Source organism: Pezoporus occidentalis, unplaced genomic scaffold, assembly GCF_034315485.1.
Source record: "Pezoporus occidentalis ecotype Australia unplaced genomic scaffold, CSIRO_AGI_Poc_V1 ctg11, whole genome shotgun sequence".
NCBI classification, from domain to species: Eukaryota; Metazoa; Chordata; class Aves; order Psittaciformes; family Psittacidae; genus Pezoporus; species Pezoporus occidentalis.
In genome coordinates, this window is record NW_026912886.1 from 5,552,497 (window position 1) to 5,578,297 (window position 25,801).

The 25,801-nt window shown below is 45.3% G+C and overlaps 1 protein-coding gene across 1 annotated transcript; it reads left to right on the forward strand.

Annotated features, from left to right (window-relative positions):
• The first annotated feature begins 5,276 nt into the window (after positions 1-5,276).
• On the forward strand, positions 5,277-25,660 carry GNB5 (G protein subunit beta 5). The gene is made up of 11 exons (XM_062628342.1): positions 5,277-5,608; positions 9,546-9,682; positions 11,243-11,284; positions 12,044-12,120; positions 13,618-13,750; positions 17,478-17,621; positions 20,772-20,863; positions 20,988-21,036; positions 23,690-23,786; positions 24,793-24,959; positions 25,278-25,660. The coding sequence occupies exons 1-11, from the start codon at positions 5,497-5,499 to the stop codon at positions 25,287-25,289; spliced, it is 1,062 nt and encodes a 353-aa protein (XP_062484326.1). The 5' UTR covers positions 5,277-5,496; the 3' UTR covers positions 25,290-25,660.
• Positions 25,661-25,801: the final 141 nt, after the last annotated feature.

Consider the following 25,801-nt stretch of genomic DNA (forward strand, 5'->3'; position numbering starts at 1 on the left):
TACATCAAATCAGAACAACTCAGCTACTGCTCGCTATGTGTGGAAATGGTACGTTATTGATTTTATCAGCCAGAATGTGGAAGGACTACAAAAACAGGTTGATGTATTTATGGTCTGTTATATTGGATTTTTCTGGACAGCAAATAAGCATTTCTAGGCCTATAGACTGCAAAAAAAACAGCTCTGCAGACGTGTTTCTACAAGCCTGCAGTAGTGGTGGTCCCAGGGTTCAGGGACACCTTTTATGATTCTTGACTGGAAAATGCCTATGAGATTTTTCCTCTAGGGTACCATATTCCTCAACTGTGCAAATACTGCCTGCCTGTCTAAACTCTGCTGTGAGGGATATGTGTGCATGTCTGCTTGGTCTATGATCTTGAGTGTTTCCCATTACCTTTAGCAGAACTTCACAAACAAGAAAGGTTAAACCACTGCAATAAACTCATTCACTAGTGATTAACGGATATAAAGTTCATTTAGTCTGTCTCAATAAAACCTAGACACAAGTGCAGTGCTGTCAAAACTCCTTCATGGCCCACGTTTAATATTGAGACCCTGTTGTCTCCTATGCCATGTGCGGTACTTGAGTGAGAGCTGGAAGTAGCTACAATGAAGATGAGGCAGGAAAAGGATGCACAGCAGTGGGGGGTCTTTTGTCACCATGTGTGTGCATCAGAAGAAGGTGGTAATGGCGAGACTAGCAAACCTGCTAATCTGACCAGTAGGTCCCACCAGAATACCTGCATGAAGAAGGGATGGTGTTGGAGACTTTCTCATCACCAGCAATTACAGGTGAGGTGATGTCCCACTCTCCTGGTAGGGAGCACTGTTCTAGAGAGATCACAGTGAGGCTTTTAGATTAAATACAAAGCTAAGGTCGTGAACTCGTGGCTACTGAAGAGCTGGTCTCCAAACCTCCTTTTGTAAACTTAAGGATTTTGTTGTCCTGATTGTACTCCAACTTGGAATAGTTTTATTTTATCTTTCTGAACCATTGTGCATTATCAGTTGGAGAAGACATCCTTCCCTGTTTCCTCCGCAGAGCTGGTCTCTACCACAATTGAGTAGGGTCCAGTAGTTTGTTTTATTTGGGTCCAATAGTTTGCTTTATTTGAGTGTCAGATTAAATGATCTCTGCATGAATGCTAAAAGGTTTAACTAGAGGTGTTTACCAAACACTGCTTTACAGGCAGATGAGAGCATTGATTTGATGGCTGTAGGTGGTGTGTGTGTACAGTTCCCTGGCTGATGCAGCACATTCTCATGCGTTACTTTGTTTAGGAGGAAATTTAAATGTAATGACCACAAAACAAAAGGCAGTCTCTTCCTGGTTTACATGCTTCTCCTGACTTTGAAATTGCTGCTTTGTTCAGGTCCTTCTTGGCCAACAGCCTAGAAATAGCTATTTATCCAATAAACTTTTGCAAGATGTGATAAATACATGCTGGAATTGCAGGAAACTGGATGTTTGTTGTTTACAGTTCCTGCAACTTTCTCCTTATTATTTGCATTATGGAAGTTAAACTCCTTCCAACTGAAACAGCTGCTAGGTGGAAGCAGACTGAGACTTCAGGAAGAATTGTGTCAGTACCTAACAGCCTGTTAGGCTTCCTATTAGCACTGCAGTAGGATCTTGGGCTTTCTGGTAGATCTGGCTTTAGCTTGCTGCTTCATATTTATTTTGTAAAAGATTTAAAAACAATTTTCAGAACACAAGTTTCAGAGAGCTCTCTGCACTAGCATATGCATATTCCCCTACCTGCATACGGGTATGGGAATTGCATCCTTTTTTGAACGGACTTTTTCAGAGCTACGGGTATACTTTGGCTTATATCAAAATGCACAATATATCCTTGCCACACTTGTACACATGTTCGTGGATGCATGTGCATAATGTGGAGTATCTTTTTGCAGCGTCCTGACTTGCACATGCAGCTCCTAATTTCAGTCCAGCAGATGCACACATGCATTTTCATCAGCCAGTCTTTGTGATTTCTCCAAAACCAACTTATGTTGAGGGGTAACAGAATTAGAAATTGCTGATTCCCAGTGTTGAGATCATCCTACTTAAGTTCTTTGCCTTTTAAAGGATCATTTTCCTTTAGTTTTTGCTTGCTTTGGAGATTGGTGCTAATCAATAGAAACTCAATCAGTGTTTGCTGGTTTAATCTTCCCACAGAAGTGTTAGTAAATTAGCTAAAAAGAGATCAGCTGGTGAATTAGTAAGAGTGAAAACTTGTTTTAAAGACCTAACTCTTGAGATAGGTGACAATTTGTGACACACTGTTACATCCTCCTTTTTCCCCAGTGTCCTTATTAATGGAACAGTACCAACTTTCTTCCATGCACCCTCATCACTACAATCTGGTGTATTTGCCATGTGTGGTTTATGATTGCAATATTGAGTGGGTTTGCCACAGTTCTTGGTGATTAATGTTTCTGTAGCACCTCTATAGAGTAATGCCCTATAGAAAGCTGACTACTTTCAGAGTGGTTACCTCAAAACACATGAAGCCAAGAGTCAGTTTGCCTTTGCTTCATTGGGAAGAGTCAGAGAAAAAAGCCATCCTTGTGTTGGGCAACTTGGAAGCTCACTGCTGCTGAGGACATAGCAGCCAGTTTGGAAGTAGTCAGCTTTGTAAGGAATGCTGGTGGGCAGTAGGAATCCACAGCAACAAACACTTTTATACGCCAGTTATTAGTGCACAATTACTGGATCTTAACATTACAAAGGGGAGTTCAGTTACTTGTCACTGCTTTTTCATATATTCTACATACCACACCTTCTGTGCAGGATGTTTTCACAGCCTTTCGTCCTACGCTGATGCATTTTGAAACTCATCTGAAAGCAGAGACCAGACTAAGAGAGCCTAGACTTTATCCACTGCTGCTGACTGCACTGCCATTTCATATTCAACAAGCCTTCAGCATAGTGAATTCTAATACTGTTTTAACAAACTGTTGACTCCTTACCATTTTTTTAAGCAATTGCTAGTATATTGAAGAAGTGTTGCCTTCAGTAGGGTTAGATTTTATGAAAAGGGAGAAACAAAAACCTTGACTGTTTATTAAATGGCAACATTTTTTCTTTTTTAGTTGACCTAGTACTGTATTACTCTCTAAATTAATCCAGCCCCGGTTCATTTTATTTAAAGCTCCCAAATGGCCTGACTCTAACCTGTGGTTTTGGCATGGTTGGGTAGCAGCTACATGGGTAGATGAGCAGCTTAGTCAGATGAGTTAAATACTTTTCTTTAAATTCAAACCAATGAAACACACATTACATATCACACACTTCTAGAGCTCGCTCTGTTCAGTAGAGGCTTCTCTTTCACTTTAGGTCTCAGCTTATCCCTGTTACATCATATATCAGTCTGAACATGTATGGCTCCCAAAGACTTTCACCTTCCATGCTGTTCTTTGTAGACATTTTAATCCCATTCCCCAAGGCAGTGAGACTGTTCATATCAGTAAGGCTAGAAAATCTTCATTTTTCACTTAGAACTGTGCCAACTATCTGACATATAGGTGTTACCTAAGTCAAATTCCTTAGAGCTGATGTGTTCCTATCAAGGCAAAGACTTTTCCTATGGGTTTTTTTTTGTTGTTGTTGTTGGGCCCCTTCACACTTGTCAGGTGTCAGAAATAGGGCATTTGTCATAAACTGAAGTCCTTCAAAATCTTATTGAAACTCTTCCCCTGCTACTCCCCCAGCACACAGATGCATTACTGAGTTCTATATAAGTAGGTTTAATTTTTGAGACATGGAGATAACACACTAGAAGTTTCCTGTCACTTTCCTGCTAAAGGGTGCTTTTTTTGTTCTTTTGGTATCATTTTAAAAATAGTGCATTTCTATTCCCTTGGCACTGTCAGCATGCGGGAAGGCAATTCCAATGTGCTGTTTACTCTCGGGGGCTTTGAAGAATATTCCCATATCAAGCAGTATGTGAACTCTATACTGCCTACTTTTGCTTTTGTGATACTGAATGTAGCTGGATCAATTCACTTCAAGATTCAGAATTTCAAGGTTTCCTATGTGGCAGCCTGTGTAGTGGGGCTAGGTCACACCAGTTGGTGTAGACAATGAGAAGACCTGGAAATGCATCCACTGCATTTGATTTTCCAGCAAAGTAACCCTGCTCCTGCTTGCAAATCCATTGACTAAGAGAGACCTTGAGCACACAGCCAGACCAGGGCCTGAATTCAGCTTCCACAGTGAGAGCGAAGAGCTTAACAGCTCTGCCTGTGCATCCTGCTTGGATGGTGACACTGCTGCTAAGTAAGCGCAGTGTGGGAAAGGAGTTTTATTTCCTCCAAGACTCACATCGTGTCCAGGATGTGCCCAGAGTCTAAACAACAGCTGCAAACATGTATTTTCTTATCTCCCTTTCCAATTTTGGCTCATCTCCATGTTGAACAATAGCCATTGGATTGTCTATTTTCTGGCTAAAGGGAGATAATGGGAGTCAGCTTGAGCACAGTTTCTCTGTGTAGATCAAGGACAATTACTGTAATAAGAAGAGGACATTTTCAAGGAACTCCCCTTGCAGGGAACAAAAACCCACAAGGCCATGTGCCATGGCTCTTTCCCTGGAAGCATCAGCTTCTCCCTGTGCCCAGCACATGCTCTGACCTGCATGGAACTGCAGAGCCATGAAGCTGTGCCTTAGGCTCACACCAACACCAAACTGGGGTGCTCCTTGTTCACTTTGGAAACTGGTCCCTTTCAAGGACTGGAAAGGCCTCAGACCACTTACCTGTGTGTAGGGGAATGAAATGGCATTGGGAGGTGGAAGAGTAAGGGAGGAAAATGAAAGAAACCTTGATAACACCAAAACTAAAAATGAGGAATTCAAAGCATAGTAGAGAGAAGGGTTCACACCACTGCATCTGTCCTGCTGGCACAGGAGCTGGGCCACCTACCTTCTGGGTGATGAAGTTTTCTAGCAAATCAGTCTTTCCAGACTGATATTTTAAAATTCCATATGACCTTCTTTTTATTCCCCTTTTTCCCATGCAGAGTGTGCAACTTCTGGTACAAACAAGTTTGGGGACAAAGCAGCAACACCCTCTTGTGTGTATTTCTGGGGAAATGAAGCCTCCGGGCTGTGAAAATGGCTTGGGATGTACAGTAGGTGGAAGCCTGTGGGTGGGAGGAGGCAGGAGGTGAGGCTGGTCCTGCTGCCTGCCTGGAGGCCAGCAGGGATGGATGATGGTCCTGCTGCGCTGCCTCTGCGCGGGGCCGGGCACGGGCTGCTGGCTCTCGGGGGTGTTTTTCCATGCGGTGCCTGGTCAGGTGCTGGCTGCGCACAGGCTGGAGCAGCATCCAGTCCGGCTCTGGACGTCAGCATGGGGAGGGGGAGGGAGCCCGAGCCGGCTCCGGCGCCGTTGCTGAGGCAGCAGGAGCCTCAGCAGCATCCCTGAGAGCCAGGCAAGCAAACTCCTCCTCCCTCCCGATCTCATCTCGTCTGTCTCCCTGCTTCCTTCGCAAAGATGGCAACCGAGGGGCTGCGCGAGAACGAGACCTTGGCATCGCTGAAAAATGAGGCTGAGACCCTGAAGGGCAAGCTGGAGGAGGAGCGGGCCAAGCTGCATGACGTGGAGCGTGAGTGGGGCCGGGGTGCGAGGGACGCGGGCACCGCTGGGTGCTGCCGGGCAGGGACCACTGCATGCCGGCACCACGGCCTGGCCTCGCCGGGGGCCCAGGAAAACACGCTGCTGTGACCCGGAATGAGCGCAGCTGGAAGCCGGGGCCGCTGCCCGGGAAAGGCAGGAATGCCGCTCTGGAGCGGGGTGCGGAGCGAGCTGCCCCAGCTCTGCTGTCATGACAGTCGGTTTTCCATGCTCGCTGAAGCCCAGCTGAGAGCACGACCGCTGCGCTCGGCCGCGCTGCTCAAACAATGCACGGCTCCGTGATGGGATAAATAGGAAGCGGATGGGGAGCGGAGGCGGCGCAGCCTCCCTGGGTGCTCAGTGCCACGCAGTGCCCGCCGGGTGCGCAGGCAGTCCCCCGCAGCGCCCCGGCCGCTTCCTGCACCGCCTTTGGTGTGGGAGGCAGGAGGGGAAGGACCGTGGAACATCCCCCTCGGTGGTTTCCGAGGTGTGTTTGCATCGGTTTAGTGTTCATCTTAGCGGCAGAAACAAAGGTTAAACCCAGCCTTGGGGAATTTGGTGGGAATGAGGCCAGGATTTCACCCAAGGTGAAAGGGCTTAAAAAGGAGCCTTGTTTCCAAAACCAGCTCCTTCCCCAGGGAAACAACTTGCGGGGATCCAGTGCTGATTCAGAGGTGCGGGGTGAGTCAGTGCTGGAGCTGTCAATGCGTAACTCACCGTTATCAGCTGCAGTTTCAAGACCCACGCTTAACGAAACAGAAATGACATGGGCAGATTTCAGCCCTGACCTCCTCCCGTGCCCCCCGCCCCTGCTCAGGAAAAATAAGCTAACCTTATTTTTACGGAGCTTCTAAAATATGTATTAATTCATCTGTCCTGCGATATAAAAATCCTTTTTATTTTTTATAATTACAAAGATATCATATGTTGCAGTTTAGGGGGTTTATTCCTCTGAAATCATATAGCTCTAATAGAAATATTAATGGGTCATTAAAACTTTTCTTTCATCTGTTTGGATGCCTTTAATATTGGAAAGGAAAATGAGCCTGATCCAGCGTTTAAGCTTTCAGTGTTCTGTAAGACTGAGGGACTGGCAAACATCCTTAAATTTCAGGTGGCGAAGATTTAAGGGATTTTTTTTCTGGAGTAAATAGAGCATTTTCTTGTCTAAATTAGACAATCACACATTATGTGAGTATCCTATTAATAGGAATCATTAAACAAATGGAGATGTCTTCATTACAGAAACATTATAAATCATCATATTCCTGCAGTATAATTTCTGTATCAGAAATAGTGAAGCCTCTTTAACAGACCTCTTAAGCATATGCTTAAATCCATTTTTGTTCACAAGGAGTGATTTCAGAGACAGTGTAGCTTTACATGTCATTGATAGTCATAGGACATTTATGTCTTTGTCATATGTAGAATCTGTTGGAAGGCTGTGTTTGCATAGCTATGACATGATTTCAAAGACAGAAGTCTTATGTTGCTATAGAACAAGGCTCCTTCATGGTATTTTATATTATTGATTCTGTATCAGAGCTTTTTTTGCACTTATCTGCAAGAACTAATTCTGCAGAGATTGGAAGTTTCAGAACAAAGCATCTCTTCTGCTTGGTTTGGTTTTGTTGGTTTGTTTTGGTTTGGGTGTTTTTTTTCTAATCTAAAATTGTCTCTTGGATATTTCTTTGCTCTGATCATGATTTTCCCTCTATGGTTCCCAAAACAAACAGCTGGCTGAACTAGGATTGCCCTTATTTGTTCAACTGGTTTTGAACAGCAGCTCTCAAAAATGTGGATAGAAAAAGGAAATACCAAATGTGCATTTGATTTGCAATCTCACAATTTTAAGGATTCAGTTCTATCGCTTGAGGTGTAAAGAAAAGTTTGTTTTGTTCACACAAACTGCCAATTTTTAAGCCCAGAAGAGACCATTAGGACCCAATGGACTTCCAGGACAGAAAAGGTCAATGACCCAATAGTATCTGCATCAAGTTCCCACCTTCTGTTCAGGCCAAATGATATGTTTTAGAACAAACAGCCTGTTTTACCTGGACCTTTGTAGAACCACTCAAACTCATTGGCTTTAGCTGATCTGCTTGCCTGAGTGCGTAATTTTCAACTATCTTGAAACAATATTGGAGAATGCTTCAAAATAATTATCTGCCTCTAAAACCTGTGCTAGGCGGGTGCAGGATTATTATGGCTGTGGTTGGAGATAAGCGTCCTCAGAGAATCAGAAAGGCTAAACCAGACAATTCCAGCCTCAGCTGCGTTGACATAATGGGAATACTTTGTCCATTGTCTGTGAAACGTTTGTTTTCTCAGATAGGTTCTGGACACAGGCATCTTTCCAGCTGCGACAATAACCTCCTGTCCTGTGTTTTGATTGGATCATTTGGCAGGTTTCCATGGGTGAAAGTAGGGGGAATGTATCTTTCCTCAGTGGATTGGTATGCTGCTTTCTCAGAAACTTGCTTCTGACCTCATGATAGAGATAGTGGGGACAAATTGTCAGGGATGGTGAACAGTATTTGTCCCCTGGCTGGGTTAGACTGGTTGAGCAGGTAAATACATTATTCTGGCACAGCCTGTGGGGCTGGTGGTTTTGAAAGGCAACTCATGAAAAGCTGATCTACTGGAAATCAGTCTCTGCCTTAGGCAGAAGTTGTTCCCCTGACCATGGGCCATGAAGGGAGCTCAAAGTTAAGGATGCCTGCTCTTGGTGTGCCAGCCCTTCCTTTCTTGCAGTGCTAGAAAAGTGACAAAGCATGAAGCAGCAATGCAGCTCCAGAGTGATCACCTGCCATGTCGGGTATGGAGCTCAGCCTCCGACATGGTACTGAAAAACTTTGTATTTCCTTCACCATCCCATTAAAGCATGTAAGCTTCTGCATTCATTTCAATTACTGAGTCAGACCTTGCCCCCTTAGCTAACAGCAGCTGGATCTTCTTAGGTTTGTGTGTGGACAAACAACGCAGGTAAGCACTGGAGCCTATTAGCTCTGCTCTAGACAGATTGATTTTTAGTTCTGGTGCCTCAGGACCTCTGCTCTGCTGTGAGACTTCACCCCCACCAGACAATGCTACTCAGCAAAGTTCCTTGCCTGCCTGCTGTTCCTGTTTCCCATAAAAGAAAAAGCTGACCAATCCATGAAGTCATTAATGTCCATAGACACTGTTCAGAAGTTGGGTAGCGCACCTTTATAGTAAATGCCAAGCTTCCCCACTCACTCAGAGCTGTCCTGGCCCTCAGTGCTTTCCTGGCCACCAGAAGTGATGGCACAGCAAAGAAGTCTCCAGCAGCAGTGGCTAGTACCTGTATCACACTGCACCAGCCCTGCGGTACTGAAAGGTGATTGCAGCTGGGGGTCTCACATCTAGAAGTCTTTTATCATAGAAACTTTGGAGAATTGATGTTATCCCCTTCTTTTGTGTGATTTCTTTTTTGTCCAAGATCCATCAGTGGGCTTCACTTCTGAGTACCTTGAGGCATGTGTTAGGCTGGAGGCTGGCTGTGCACTTTCAAGCTTCAGCCAGTTTAAGGATTTCTCAAGTAAGAGGGGTCAAGAGGGTAATCTGTTTTCCAGTTTTACTTGGGTGTGATAGTCTGCAAGAGCTGCTACAGCCCTTGAATTTCAACTCTGAGTGAATTCACCCTTGTCTTTGTCTGGTAAATATGTTCATACACTGCTCACCTTGGTTTTACTACCTGCCAGCTCTGAAACAGAGTTCATTGGCTTGCACTATAGGCTCAAACTTCAGGGATTACTTCCTCCAAGTACAGCTCTGAAACAGAGTTCATTGGCTTGCACTATAGGCTCAAACTTCAGGGATTACTTCCTCCAAGTACCATTACTCATAACATAGACATTTACGAGGGAAGAGCTTTGATGAAGGGCTCACTAACCATCAGCTGTTTGCAGTTCATCAGGTGGCAGAGCGTGTGGAGGCGCTGGGCCAGTTTGTGATGAAGACCAGGAGGACCCTGAAGGGCCATGGAAATAAAGTTCTCTGTATGGACTGGTGCAAAGATAAGAGAAGAATTGTGAGCTCTTCCCAGGTACGCTGTTGGGCAGCTGTTTCCAAAGCTAGTGTGGGGCACTATACAAATCTTCTGGCTGTGCTATGTGCCACTATTTGCAGATGATACCTGTGTACAGTGTAAATGTTTTCAAGGTGCCATTGAAGCAGTTCATTGGCAATGTATTTGTTTAGAGAGTATAAATCCAAGATCATCACTACACCTGTTGTAGCTAATACCCTAAATATTTCTTGTCCAGTCATATATGTTTTCCCCATATTCCGTACTACAACAGAAAATAGAGCTCATCTGAGGCCACTTTTATTTCCTTGCTCTTTGCAGATGAAATATTTAGTAACTATATCAGTTTATGTGTTCAGAGAAAATAACCAGGAAAAGGGAAGGGTGAAAAAGACTTCTGTGCACAGAGATTTCGTCTGCAGTCTGTATGCTTGCTGCAGCCTTAAGAGCATCAAACGTCCTCCCAAACTTACTGCTTTTACTTGGGCATGTTTAGAAATGGTCTTAACACCTGCTCCAGACCAGTGTCATGAGCCGGAGGAGGTAATGAGATAATTACTTTCTAGATCCCCTCGTTCATCCTGAGCCCAGTATGGCAGTGAGTGAGCTCGTTGCATCTCACAGCTGTTCATTGACCTATATGAAATCTGTCAGGGGTCTCACTTGAGGGATAAAAATAGGCAATCTGCATTGCAAGCCACCTTCAGTTACTGCGAGTTTCTACCATTCATGGTGATCTCAACACAGAGTAATTTTAAATAATTGATGTCACATTTTCTGAAGTGGTTAATATGTCAGTGTGCAGCTCAGAAAGCTGAACAAGGCAAGTTGTAATGCAGTTTAGAGATTTTTACTCTAGTTAAGAACCATAGTGAGTCCAGATACACCAATAATGGTTGCTTAGTAATAAACATTTTGCTTTTGTGATGCAGGGAGGATAACAATATTACGTGCACACGGCATGTGTATAGCTGCCATGAGTGTAGCTGGCATACACAAAGCGCTTGTGTTGCTCTCTGTTGGAGGGTTCTCACAATGGCAATTTAGCAGATTGTATCAATGGTTAATTGAAGGTTAAGTAAGTGTAGAGAGAAGGGAAAACCAGGGAAATACAGGAAAAGGAAGATGAATAAACCGTGTAATGTCCATAAATAGTCCCCATGAGTGCTGCCAGTTCAACAAGTGATTTGTAACACAGGCCACCTCTTGCATTTGTAATGCTCTGTACTGGTCCTGCCCATCCTGCAAGTGAGAGGATTTCTCATAAACCCACTAAAAGGGAAGGGGATGAGGGGAAGGGAAATTACAAAACACCCATCTTTTAAGCCAACATTAGTCATCTCAGTGAGAAGGAAATACACCTTTCTTCCGGCCAAAGGCATAACTGGCACTACCGAAGAGTGTCTCCTTGGTGCTTCACTGTGACCATTGTACCATGTTAAAATGGGGATAAAAATTTAATGACAGAACAGCCTGGGGGATGGAATTGAGCAGCAGAGTTTTCCCGTATCTAGGAAGCAGGCTGACAACTATGTCTCTGGAAGGCCTCAGTTTCTCTCTCTGTGTGCTTTCATTTAGGATGGGAAGGTGATCGTATGGGATTCCTTCACTACCAACAAGGTAAGTGAAGCTTCAGCAGAAGTCTGATTCCTGTGCACCCGAGAGATGACAGTGAGATAAGATGGAGGGCTGAGGGCTCGCAGGTGTCACAGGGAGCTGCAGGTTGACAGGATAACATGCAAACCTCCCCCAGCATGTCAAACCAGTGGTCCCAGGGCAAACCACCTCCCTTGACCTGTCTCTGAGCAAAATCCCTGTCAGGGCGTGGGAGTTTGCTGTGGTGTCAGTGGGAGGCTCTGATCCAGCCTCTTTGCTGACAGGGAGGGATCCCAGCTGGGGCATAGCCCATCCAGCAAAGCAGAGGGCCTCCCTGGGTAACCCCAAACCAGGTGCCATTTGTGGTAACCAGGGATCCTTCAGCTGTGGTGTTCACTGTGCTTTGGTGCCACTGCTCCTCCAGCCCCAACCAGGGCTGCCTCATGGCTCCTGCTCCATACAGCTGAGAAAAACAGCTTGTTTGTAACTCACTTTTACAGTGCAGCACTGGGACCTTTTACAGCACTGAGTAACCCAAATAAAACATGCTCTTTGATCAGGTTGGGGTGGGTGAATAAGGTGGCAAATGTCAGGACTGCCCATCCTGCTGGGTTCTGCGTAAGGGCTGTCCCAGCCTCACATGCGAGTTACGGCTGGGGGAAACACCTTTCACTGACCCTCAGGATGTCCCACAGAAATACTGAACTTGCTACTCTACACTATTTTCCTTGCACTGACTAGAGAAACAGTGACATCCCAGTTTAAAGAGATGCTGTGTTTCAGGAACATGCAGTGACGATGCCGTGCACCTGGGTGATGGCGTGTGCGTATGCCCCCTCTGGATGTGCCATTGCCTGTGGGTAAGTTCCCTGTTCCCACAGCTGCTTACACAAAGGAGTTAGCTTGATTGGTAGTGGTGTCCTCGTGCCTTTAGATGCTGACAGCTAGAAGTTTTCATGCCTTGATTGTGGGTGGAAGGACTGTGTTCAGTGCCTCTGATTCTATTCCCATAATGGCTCGTACATATTATCCCCACTGACTTCAGTGCAATAACATTTGTTGTGTAAGCAAGGAAAATAATCCTCTTTTAGCATTTATATCATGGGTTAAGAATTCTGCATGCATGCAACTTCCCTGTTCCAGTTTGGTTATGCATTGGATATATCTTCTAAAGGAGAGAGGTTTTAACTGTGGTCTTACTTTGCACTTTTTCTTCTACAGCATAGACATTAGTCATGAATGATAACCAGCACGTGAATAGATCTTGCCAAGATGGGGTGGGGAGAAGTAACTCCATCCTTTATAATCTGCTTTAAGTTTTCTGAGGACTCAGGTTTGAAAATACTGAGTTTATGCAGGGGAGGAAATAAAGATGAAATGTTGGCAAAGCATCTTTTCATAAGAGACTGGGTGGATCAGACAGACAAAGCAAGCTTGGGGCAAGAGAAAGGAACAAAGGGAGACTTCACTGTGCAGCTTGCAAATACAGAAAGCTGAGACAGACAGACTCCACAAATGTGTGTGGAGAGGGAGTCCGGAAACAGGACGGCTTTGATTGAATCTCGAAGAATGGCAAGAAAGCTCTGTCTTCATACTTGCAAGAGAGACAGTGAGGGCACACATGCATTGCACTACCTAATTCTCTGTTTCTGTCGTCCTGTCAGTTAAGTGCTGTGCACGTAATACAAGGCACAGAACCAGCACTGGTGGTATGCTGTGAGATCCCTGGGACCATGGCAGGGCTGATCTACCACGGCTCTAGAAAGGGGTCAGACACAAGACAGAGCCTTTAGAAAAGACTCCTGCATTTGGCCTGGGAGACACGTTTTAAGTGGTGCAACTGTCCAGGAAGGACATGTCAGCTATAGAGATCAGTGCTTCTGCTAAAGCCCTTTCTTCACCCCCACTACTTGCTATACCGTCTCTTCCATAGGAGTTAGGTTAAATTTGCGAAGGTAGTTAAATAATGATGCTTTACTACAGGTGCTCAGTGACAGATGTCACCAGAAAGCCGTCAGTTTGGCTCTATGTGAAACTACCCCTGAGGTGACTGCTCTGTCACCTCCCGGGTTATACTTTGGTGAGGTTTCATTCAGTGCCATTTATAAACTCCACGAGGGTCAGAAATACCGGGCGCAGCTGTTGGAGTTCTGTAAAGCAGCCAGGCTGGTGAGGCAGCTGGGGCTTCCCTGTGCAGGGAGATCCCGGGCAGCACAATACAGGGAAGTCAGTACTTGTAAGGGTTTGGCAGCACAGCACTGACAGGTGGTTTCCTTCTTATCACCACTCGCCTTTTGTCATTGCAGTTTTAACCAGTTCTACCCTCTCTCTGTTATTGCTATTATTGCTCTCTTTAGTGGCCTGGACAACAAGTGTTCTGTGTACCCTCTGACATTTGACAAAAATGAGAATATGGCTGCAAAGAAGAAATCGGTTGCAATGCACACAAACTACTTGTCTGCCTGCAGCTTCACTAACTCAGACATGCAGGTAAATGCATTCCCTACCCACTGCTCGCTGTCCTGCAACACTTACCACGAGCTGCACTCGTATGTGATGCAAGTCACCTTCCTTGCACTCAGGGCACCCAGGGCCATGTCCTGCTCCATGCAGGGGCTGCTGGAACACCCTCGCTGAGGGCAATGAAGATGCTGCAAAAGCTGCTGTAAGAAGATGCTTGTCACAGCCCACAGCCAGGCTGTGATACCTGCGCTTCCACAGAGGGAGCTCACTGGTACCTGTGTGTTCTCTGCTCACTGGGTCTGTGCTGGCTTCTGCTTTTAGGAGCAAAAACTAACACAAGTAGTTAAAACCCCAGTTTCACCAGGACTAGGCTGGGTATGTGCTGTGCCAGCCGATAGAGACTGTGTTGTTTGCCTGCTTTGTCCTGGGCATCCAGCCCACTTTTGCTTTAATTCTTAGTATTTTTGTTGAGTGAGATGTTTGAGGTTGAGGATGGCCCTGCAGGGCCAGCCCTGTGCTCCCTACATGCAGTGATGTGTTCCCTTGAGGAAAAGGAGTGATGCTATCCTCATCTGCCAGCAGGGGAGGTGGAGCAGAGAGGCCCACGGTGGGAGACAATGACAAAGCTAGGAACTAAATGCAGATCTCCTGAGACCAGGCCAGCCTTCCTCTGTAGTGAATATCAAAGATCTCTTTCTCCAGGAGCATGAAAGATGATGAAAGGAGCCAAGATAATTCCCTGTCCTCTTTCGTTTTTGAATTTCATTGAAGCTCTGCTCAGTGCAGCTCTGCAGCAAAATAAGTGGCAGAAGAGAGAGCATTTTCATTGCTCTCTGTGTCAGCAGAGCTGCTGGAAAGGGAATACCTTGTCCCCTTCTTCCAGATACTTGGAGCTTTGCTGAAGGAAATATCAGCTTTCATTGCTTCTATTTCAGGACATGAGATGCCCAAGAGTATGTTGTTGTTTGTCGTTCTATGGTGCCTGCAATGACTCTGAGGTGCTAATTTAAGTGCATTGCCATGGAAACAAGTGGTGGAGGTACCCAGCGCTCAGGCTTGCTTAAGCCCTGACCTTACTGTGCAGGAGCCCGGTGTAATTAGAGCTGTCTAAATTAAGTGGAATGTTTTTGATGCGATAGAAAACCAGTATTCTCTTTCCTTGTCCATATTTATGTGCATCATGATTAAATCCTATGAAAGGAGAAAGAATTATTTTTCATAGAAGAAACAGAAAGAAAAGTTGGGTCTTTTTTCTCCATATTAAATACAGAAATCTGCACTGATATTGAACGAAAAGTATTGTTACTGTTAAATAATACCACAGAGGACTTAGATGCTTTATATTCAGTGATTCAGAGATTTTTCTAAAGACTTTTAAAAGAAATCTTCTTGTGATTGATAGGCTTATAAGTGATCATTTATAGCACTGCATGTTGCTATTGAAACAAATACAAACAAGTGGGTTGGCCAAGCTTCTGTTAGAACACTGTTATGTAGGGGATCCTAGAGAATCCCATATTTCTTATCTTTTCCTTTACTTAATGCACCCAGAATTAAGATTACTCAGTAACAATAAGGGTGCACCGTGCAATGAGCACACTGTGCGGGAGCTTTCCCACCTGTGTGCGGAGCAGCTCTGCTCTCCCTGCTTGTGTCACTGAGGGATGTGGTACCTGTCCCAGAGCAGCTCTAGCACATGGCAGAGGTTCAGCATCCACTGCTAGGTGCTGTGAGTGCTGCTGCTCCGCTGTGGCTGCTCTCTTAAACTACAGCTCAGTTTTCCCTCAGAGGAATGAAAGACAGGAGTTTAGGAGTTGATGTGTCCATGGGCAGTGCAGTGCAAAAAGAGAAGCGGGGTGGTTCATTATTGATTAAAGCCACTCTCAGGCTATGCGAGTGCTGAGAAACGGGGTCCCATCCTTGCTCCTCATCTGGGCCAAAACAAGTGCTGAGCTGCAGGGCTGGGTGACCTGCACCTTGTTCTCAGTGCCCCAGATCAGCTTTGCCAGAGAGAGCCTCCCTCCCTCAGTACACAGAGAGCCTCGCTTCCTAAATTAGGTATGTGCAGCTCTGCGGTGTGATAACGCTCCCCACGTGACAGTGCTCCATGTGTATTAATAGCAGCAGTTAATTGGGATCTCAAGTGTTTGCATAGGGCAGGCGGACATACTGCCAGCGCGCTGGGCTGAGGAGCAGGATGAAGCCCGTGGCGATGGCGGAGGCGGCCGAGGTGAGGGTGCCCCCTCTGCCCTCACCGCTGCTCCCAGCCCTGGTAGGGGCTGTGTCCCTGCTGGCCCCTGCCCTGTGCAAGTGCTGCCTCTTGCCACCAGGCGCCAGGCAAGGATCCTCATCCGGTGCTGCTGGAGCCCCTGGTGCTGCGAGCGGGAGGCTGGTAGCAAAGATTGATAATTTCCTTCTGGGCTTGGATGTTTTGGGTTCTTTTGGTTTGGTTTTCAACAGCAATGCCCTGATGTTAAGTCCATAACCTTTGTCTTTAAGGATTAGCTGCGTTGCCAGCAGACCCCTTCCTTACCCCTTTAGCTATTCCTATTCCCCTCATATCTATCTCACAAGACCAAATCCTCAGGGCTGGAAGTCTGCATTCCTCAGCCAAGTACAAATATTCCTCAGAACAGGAAGTTCATTGATTTAGGCTCAAAAGCTGGTCAGAAATACAAGTCAAGACTTTCTTCTGCTATGATCATCTTAGTGCATTGGTGTCTCTCTACTGCAGGATTCGGAACAGTTTGTTCTGCCGCTTTGCAGACCGCCGTTTATGGGAGGAGGTTTTGGAGCACCTGTCAGACATGTTCAGTGTTTAACCTTTGTGCAGCTCTGTGAATGGTTTCATGATTGCCTGATCATTTTCTTCTTGACGAGTATTTTCTTGCTAATTTCTAACTACCCATTGCGGTCCCTTGAGTTTTCTCACCGACCGTGAGAAAAACCTGTGTACAAGGCTGAGAGCTCTCCTACGTTCACACTTGCCTCTTCCACACCAGTGCACAGAGGCTCTTTCACCCTTCAGAACCTGTGATTGTATAACAGCTTTGGGTGCCAAGGGGGAGTTTTGAACAATTAACCATCATCAGGATTTAGGCACAATAACAAGCACTGATCACAAGTGCTGTAGCACATGAGGGAAGCTGGGAGCTGGGTTTGGTCAGTGTATGCTCAAGCCGTTTCACACACAAATGGTTTTGGACAAGTGAGAGGCGATGGACTTAAAAACAACTGTCTAGACAGGCTTACTTCCCTTTCAGAAAATCCATGCCTTAAGCCCAATTAATTGAGGTTAACCTGGCTATTTCAAGCAGAAAGAAAAACTTAGGGAGCTAAACAGGTATACTTGACTCCAACAGTTCTGCTCTTTACCCAGGTTGAATTACAGCAGCTTGAACATGGATAGGGTTAAATACAGGGGCAGACAGGAATACCAGTCTGGTTCTGCCTCCTTTTTGGAGGATACGGAAATGCCAGCAGATCCTTATTGCTATCAGTTCTCCAAACCCACTGCATAAAACTGACCATTATTGAAGCTATGAAGATACAGCTGTCCTTTCCACTCTAGCTTCTTTCCTTAAAAATAAAAGCCATAAACTGTGCTTAGGTTCACATTGAGTTTATGGCTTTGATTTATTACATGTTTCATTAAATTAAAGCTGTTCTTTGTGTGTTTATAGGATGTCACTTGTTTGTGAACTTGCAGATCATCTGATTTTTGCATTGTGACTCTTCTTGCCACATCCTATAGATCCTGACAGCAAGTGGAGATGGAACTTGTGCTCTGTGGGATGTGGAGAGCGGGCAGCTTCTACAGAGTTTCCATGGTCATGGAGCTGATGTCCTGTGCCTGGATCTGGCCCCTTCTGAAACAGGAAATACTTTTGTCTCTGGGGTAAGCAGGAGCTTCCTATCATAATATAAAAATTAAGGAATGTGTAAAAGGCAGCAAAGGAGGAGGCTCGTGATCTTATTGAGAGAGTGCTGGAGTGTGTGTTGGAAGCCCTAGTGCAATCCACTCATTGCAAGCACATTTTCCAAGCTGGAGCAAATTAAACCCCTGAGTGTGGGGTCAAACCCACCCAGCCAGTCTGACTGCAGTTCTGCTTACTTAGCAAATTCCACCCCACACCAAAGCAATCCAGCCTGACATCAAAACAACGCCTCTGCGGGGCAGGGAAAGGCTCAGAGTCAGAGCAGCGGGCTCGAACCACAGCAGAGGTGTGAGCCCCTGTGGATAGGAGCCTGGCACAGCAGATGACTTCCCACATTTGGCTGCTCTCTGGTGACCAGCTCTCTGGAGCCAGACGGGGTGTGCCAGGCGGCTGCCCAGGGCATCGAAATGGGGCCACAAATAACATGCGTGCCACTGTGTCCCTCAACCGCTCCCCAGAAGCCAAGAGGTAACTTGGATGCTGGTAAGCCCTCGTACAAGTTGGAGCAAGGAGAGGAGGTGTGGCCACATCTTCAGCTGTTGTTGAGTCCCCTGTGCCTTCCAGCGGTACCAGAGGTATTTAAAGCCCCTTTGTCAGTGGAACACTGCCCGCTCCCTGTCCTGGCCCAGAGGAACACACAACCCTTGCTGGGGCTGCAGCACTGCTCCAGGAGAGTACCTGGGGCATCTCCCACATCTTGTCCTGCTGCTGAGGGATCACTGATCCAGGCAGCTGAGCCATTGGCATGCAGCCTGGCAGTGAGGCGGGCAAGGCATAGGTGGGATGGGGTCAGCTCCTTTTTGAGGTGGTTGTGGTCTTTCCCACATCAGAGTGTGCGGTGAGAGCTGGCAGGAGCTGAAATGACCTCTCCTACTGAAGGCAGGCTACTACCAGTCATTTTGCTGAAGGTACCTGGTTTCTGAGCCCCACCAGCACTGGCACAGGGCTTGTCCTGTGCGTGCTGATGGAAACGGCCCTTGTGCCAAAGGGTGCCAACCATGGATTAGGGGATTCCACCTGTGCTCAGCATCATGGTCCCATCCCTGCACAATAAACCTGGGCCTTTTCTGTTCTGGCTCTTCTGACACATTTGGCTGGCCCATCAGGAGCAGATCCCAGCACACTGGCCCAGTTTGCCTGCTGCTAGCACAGCTGCTCCGAAGCGTGACTGAAAGCTAATTCCATCCAAATGCATTACTCCTCCCGGGCTTTCCTGTCACTGAGCTTGCTTCCCAGAAAGGATAGATTCATTCTCCCTAGGAACAGCTCAGCTTATTATAGGGCAAAGAATCACAAGCAGCTATGGTACTGCTGAGAGAATATGTCATACTTTGTAGATGTAGCAGCTTGGGCATGTCTGTGCTTACAGGGACTTGCTTAATTCATCACATGCAAAATACTGCCTCAGTGAAGGTCTGTCTTATACTGTGTCAATGCAGGTAGAGCCAAAACAGTGTAACCTGAAGGTGTGGTGGCATAGAGAGACTCCCTATGCATTGTGCCTATGTAATACAGTAACCTTGAGCTGGAATAAACAATGCCAATACATCAGTGTGTAGATTGGGTGCTGTTATACTCAGTGACTTAAGCGAAAATCCCAGCCCTCCTGGGAGAGCTCAGGGCTCTGTCCTGGGCTCAATGCCCTCAGTGAGCTGGATGGCACTCAGGGGTCCCATCTCTCCACAGACATTGCTGTTTTCTCCTTCAAAATCTTAGGAGACAAATCACCAGCTTGTCTGATTGGTCTTGCCCCCAAACTCCCAGAGAGATCACGATGAACAGTGCACATGCACATGGAAGCAATACAAAGGGCTGGGCTTGGGCTGTGGCAGGACTTGAGAGGCAAATATGCTGAGTCTAGAATGTTCTCTATCGTGTTTCGTTTCCTGTGTGCAGAAACCACAAGCTGGTACAAAGAAACATTGCCTCTTTTAAGTATGACATCATTAGTAGAAAACTGGGATTTCATTTAAAAAGAGTATTAAAAAAGAGAGAGAAAAAAGATGTGTACTGTGAAGAGACTGTTTAATTTAATTAGCAATCATATTTTTGTAAAAATAAATGATGTGTGGTACAGTCTGTTGGGCAGGACACACTCACTTGGCAGAAACAGCAATGTCCTGACCTGCCCCATGCTTCCACACCCCTCAGAGAGGCTGAGCCCCCCAGAGCTGAGCCTTGCCTACAGCTTGCCCCTCACCAGGGGCATATCTATTAAAATCTCCTGCTCCTCTTGAAAGACCACCACAATTGTTACAGCAGTTCAGACACCACAGTTGAGACATCCCACTTCAGACCATGACCCTACAGGTAAGAGATGGTTCCTGCCCTGAGGACGCGGCAGAGTACATGGGCTGAGCCCCTTGCCCAAAGCATTCAGGGTGTTGAGCACCTCACAACAAGCACTGAACGCTAAATGGTCTTTTCAAAGCATTGGTTGAAAGGCACGTTAGAGCTTGACAATGAGATGTTAAATGAGATGTTAAAATGAGATGTTAAAGTGCTGTTATGCTGCTTTTCTCATCCCAAGCATGCCACTGAGCAGTGGTTGCAGAACCACAGCAGGGGTTAACTGGTAGTAGGAGACTGTGCAAGAGACCCTCCAGATACACTTATTTCATTTTCTGTTTCAATGTTTGAAGAGAATTAGTTATAAAACTTTAAATGCTGCATATTAATTTTTTATACTGGGTATGTTAAGTGGTAAGGGAATGAGTCAGTAATGCAGCTCCGTGGGGTGGTGGGACTGCAGGCACAGGTACAGCAGCAGCACAAGCACAGCAAGGCTGTGAGTGCTGGTTAGTATGGGGCTGCCTGCACACCCCCTGGCCTGTCTGCACCCCACTGTGCTACATGGCAGTGCTGTGCCCTTGCTGGTCTGCAGGACCACTGAGGCTACAGCCTTGGTAGAATACTCTGCTTCTAACTGCAGCTGCATCAGGCTTGGGGTACCAGTACAGCCAGTTCTGGGCCTGCTTTGCTGGTTAAATCCCCTCAGAGCAGTGATGTTCTGAGCCTTTTAATGTAGCCGGGCTTGATGACATGGATCAGACACAAGTGATGAATGTCACCATTTGCAGAGACATAGTGAAATTTTTTTGTCTTATTAGGGATGTGATAAGAAAGCCATGGTTTGGGATATGCGGTCCGGTCAGTGCATCCAGTCATTTGAAACCCACGATTCAGATATCAACAGTGTCAGGTCAGTATGTTTCTGGGAGAGGACACATTTGTGATGTTGAGCAATGTGCTCCTTCTATTTTTGAAGTCTGACCTCATCCAAGTAATGTAATGTGTTCTGGTCTTCTTTTTTCACTTGTGCACAGATACTACCCAAGTGGGGATGCTTTTGCCTCTGGTTCGGATGATGCCACGGTATGTCAATTCCTATATATAAATAAATAAAAGTAACCTAATTTAGGAGAGTTCTGCTACTTCCTGAGTCTGATTTTCCTAAAAGACTGAGTCACATCCACAAAGGACTTGCCTGTGACACCAAAGTTGCAGAAATACTATATGTAATATAGTAAATATATTAATTATAAATAATAAAATTATGAAACACATTACTATTAATGCATAATATGTATTATATTAATATTAAGATAAACGGTATATATAATGCTGTAGGGGAAATCTAGTAGCACTTTGTAGGTCACCTCTGCAGACTTTTCTACATGAGGTTCTGTCCAAATAGTCATTTCAGATTTTCTGTGTTTTGAAGTTTCATGATCAGAATGACTTGTCTTACTGGAAGAGATATGGCTTTCTGTAGCTGTTGGTCACAAATGGAAGGAACCAGATGAAATGCTGCAGCTTGTGTCAGAAGCAGCAGCACAGTGCAAGGGTATAAATGGAGCCTGAACATAATGCACGTGTCCCAGCAAACAGAGAGGCAGTGGGCTTAGTGCAGAGCTGAGCAGACCCTCTCAGCACTGTGCACCCTGAGAACACAGTCCAAGGGTGGCCTTGGCCATGTACATCTCCTCCCTCTCAGCCTGAGTCACTGCCAGGTCTTCACTGCGGTGAATCACCACATCTACGTTGTCCTAGATGATCTTCCTTATCTATGAGCAAGCTGCTAGGAGGGGCACAGGATGTATTGACAGGCAATTGTGGTCAGCACATTGTATGCAAAATGCCACTGGTGCCTCCGGGTCCCTGAGTCATGCACAGGGCTGGTGGCTCTCCCTGTAGGTGGTGGGTCCCCATGGAGGACCGGGCTCTGCCTGTACCACAGCCCTGCAGGGACTGAGCTGGCAGTTCAGTATATCTGCAGGGCAGATGTCTGGGAGGCAGCTGGGACCTTGTTTCTTCTGTTTATTCAAACATCACAGAGTTGCATGAGGATGAGCACTTTATAGAAGTACTCTGCCCTCATTGCATGTTTTGAGTCTACTGCAATACTAGCTAAACTCAATAGAATCATTCCTTGTGTCTTCACTGGATGTAGAGGTGACCTAAGGCTTTTCTGGAGAGAGTGTACACTGCTTTGGGGTCTTAAAAGCTGTGATTATAAAGTAATACCTCTAGCTCTGTGGTGAGCACAGTGGCTCTCTGCACATTCAGGTGTGGTACCGAGATGCTGAGGTAGTGAGATGGAGAAATTGTCCATTATAAATTCCAATAAGAGCACTCCTTTTTATGCCCAGTGCCACAGGCTCTTATTGATTTATTTGATTTTTTTTTCCCTCTCTCTTAACTATTCCTGATAGTTGAGAAGGAGAATGGGAAAATCCATCTCTGTACTTTTGACAGAGGTTTTGACAGTTTCCGTTTCTTTAAATAAAGGGGGTGTTTTTTTCAGTGTATATCCTGATGCACTGACAGGTATCCTTGACCTGATCTACATGCTTAGGGATTTCAAGGAACAGATAATCCTGACTGGAGGGAGACCATAAAAGCATGCTTACATGGCAGTGCTGTCACCTGCGGTGACCCCAGCTCTCTATCAGGACAGCCTGAAGGAATTACTCATCAACCTGGAGGAGACCTGGACTTCACATACCTGGCAGCTCCCCACCGCCCTGCGAATGAAACAGCCTCTCCTTTATGTGCAGGCTTGAATAGCAGCCATTTTTTATTTGTAAAGTCTTAATATTAGCAACCCCATCTGCCCAGTGCTTGCTTAAACTTAACTTACTGAGGAAGGTTTTCAGTTCAAATAGATTCAAAAATGCATTTCGATTTCAGGCTAACAGACTGCCTTTATGCATGGCAATGAAGTCTGGTCTGCCTGTACTTTATTTCCATATTAAACAAACCCAGGTATGCTGGCAAATGATAAAAACAGGAAGTGCAGGTTGTAGAGGTGATTGGGAGTTTTCCATGAGAAATGAACACCCAGTGGTCTATATAGGAATGTTTTATCTCACTTGATTTCATGTCAGGTTTTCAAACAGAGAGGCTGCATGGAAGGGCATGGGCTGTTTGCTGTCCTGTCTTACTCAGAGCAAGGACTACCATCTAGGCCTCCCCATGCCAAGCGACTGTGTGAGCACTGTGCCATGTGCTCTGTATTCTCAAAGGTTACTAGTGATTTAATCCTCTGTCTTCCAGACTCCGTATGTGGCTAAACTATTTCTTTAGAGACTGTCTCCCATGTACCTCCTTAGCAGCAGGATGACTAATATGTAGGAAACCATGGTGGGGAAGCAAGAGGGACTTTCAGTGGGTAGCCATGGTCCAAAGCCCACCACTCATCTCTTTGTAGCAGGACAGGCAGGAGGCTTACAGAAGTAAGCTTACAGAATAGGCTTACAGAAGCCTTTTCCAAAGGTTTGGAAAAGGTTTGGAAAAGCAAGTCCTTCACTCAATTTATACAGCTTTGTTTTGCTTAGGTTGCTGTTAGACTCCAGAGGAGTCCCAGTTACAGCAGGCAGGAATAGCAGAAGGGAAGAAGCCAAGCAGCCACTTCCCGTGATGTGTTAGGCTGTGGTCCTTCACAGTCCTTTTTTTTAATGGAATGTGGTAGTCATTGACTCCAGCCTTTACTGAGGCATGTGTGTTGATTTTGTTCTAATCCTAGTGTCGTTTATATGACCTTCGTGCAGACAGAGAAGTAGCAATTTATTCCAAAGAGAGCATCATTTTTGGAGCATCCAGCGTGGACTTCTCTCTCAGTGGTGAGTCCTGAACTTTGGAGGTTATCTTAGTGCTGGAATTTGAGGGGAACTATAAAGTTTTACCGGTTTAACTTGGTAAAGCATTTGTTATTAAAAGTAATACTAAGTACCAAAGGAAACATTTAATACATGGAAGACTCTTTTTGTCTCTGTAAAAGGAATTACTCTTTAAATAACCTCACTGGCTATTGCTTTGTTGTAGCAATGAAAAGTATTTTCCTGGCCCTACTGAAGGCAGGAAATATTTTGTCATTAACTACAGCTGGGCTAGAATTTCATAATAATGACTAAAAACATTTCAAAGGAAACAAGAAATGTAACTAGACTATGAGGCACACTTACACAAATAGCATTTAAAAGGATAGTAAATGACTAATAGTTAACGTATGTTAGAGAAGCATGGAGACACATATATTACCACTTTTCACTGCAGATCTGAAGACATGAGCTCGAGTCTTCTCCCTCCTGCCCCAGCACAAATGCAGATTTGCATGGGGATGAGTGGGTGGTGAACTGCCATCCCCCCGGGACAGAGGAAAATGTCTCTGTCATGGTCACAAGCCCACAGCTCATCCCCTTGGGGACAATGAATCACTTACCAAATTGTCTACTAATCATTCAACCATTTGTATTCAAGTAAAGTCTGAGCAAAATATCATTACCCTGCATTGGCTTTTGAAGTGCTCTTCAGTCTGTTGTGATTTGGTGTCATCCCGTCTCTAATGACTGAACAGATTCTATATAATTTAATTAAATTTAACTATTTTTAACTAATTCATTTTCATTGGTTCAGCTTTCAGTATGGCTAGCTCAGCAGTGGAGCAGGGCTGCCTAACAGGAGCACAGCTAGCCTGGAGGAGCAGTGGTTAAGGCTTGCTGTGTGCAGAGAGTGGCATGGGAAAGCTGGCTTGTGGCTCACTGGGTGGTGGATGTCCCGCAGAAGGCCCTTGCAGCAGACAAGACGTTCCTTAAGACCTCACTTTGTAAAATCCCATTCTCTTTGTAGGTCGCCTACTGTTTGCAGGCTATAATGATTACACCATCAATGTCTGGGATGTGCTGAAAGGGTCCCGGGTATCCATTCTGTTTGGACATGAAAATCGTGTTAGCACCTTGCGGGTCTCTCCAGATGGGACAGCGTTCTGCTCAGGCTCCTGGGACCACACGCTCCGAGTAAGTGCTGGGGGCAGCTACTTTGGGTGCTTCTTTCCTTCTTTGATTGTTTAAAGGTGTGAGTGGAAAGATTTTTACAAGAAAATTGACTCTAGATTGACTAACAAGGCTGTAAAAACATAGTGTAAAGCATGAGCAGAAAATTCCAATTTAAATGTTCCCACAAAGTGCCAACAGAACTGTTTTGAACTTGTGAGTTAAATAACATCCTTGCTGCTGATGCTCTGTATGACTAATGTGACTGCCTTGCCAAATTCTGATTAAACATTTGATAGAGTAGTCAATGTCATAAATGATTGTTCAACTCTCTCTCTGCAGATCTGGGCTTAACCTGAGATCCTGTATGCAGAATTGAGTGAAGACTGAAATCCTGGAATACAAAAACTGCATAAAAACACCACTCCTCAAAATCAAATACTTGCTATACCACAAAAGAGTGACATCAAACCCACAGGCTAACACAGCTAGGTAGAAAATGTAATCTGCTTGATCATATAGCAAGCACCAACCTGTAGTAAAATGCAATATTTTTAATTCTGTTTTGAAACTATCTTCTTTTATTAGAACTAGTTTAGATAATTAAAAAGGGACTTTTCTCTGAAGTCACCTGTATCATAGAATTGAGTATTTCAGTGCACATTATGTATTTATTTGCATGAATTTAGTTCCTTTTTAAAGTAAAAAAAAAAAAAAAGAAAAAAGTTTAAAAAAACCCTGATTTCTGATTTTTATCAGGATGTAGCATAAGACTTTGGAAACATTCCGTAGTAGTGCATTGAATTCTGGTCGTGAAAAGTGGAAAGGAAATCAATTCTGATACTTTATGATGGCGTTAGGAATGA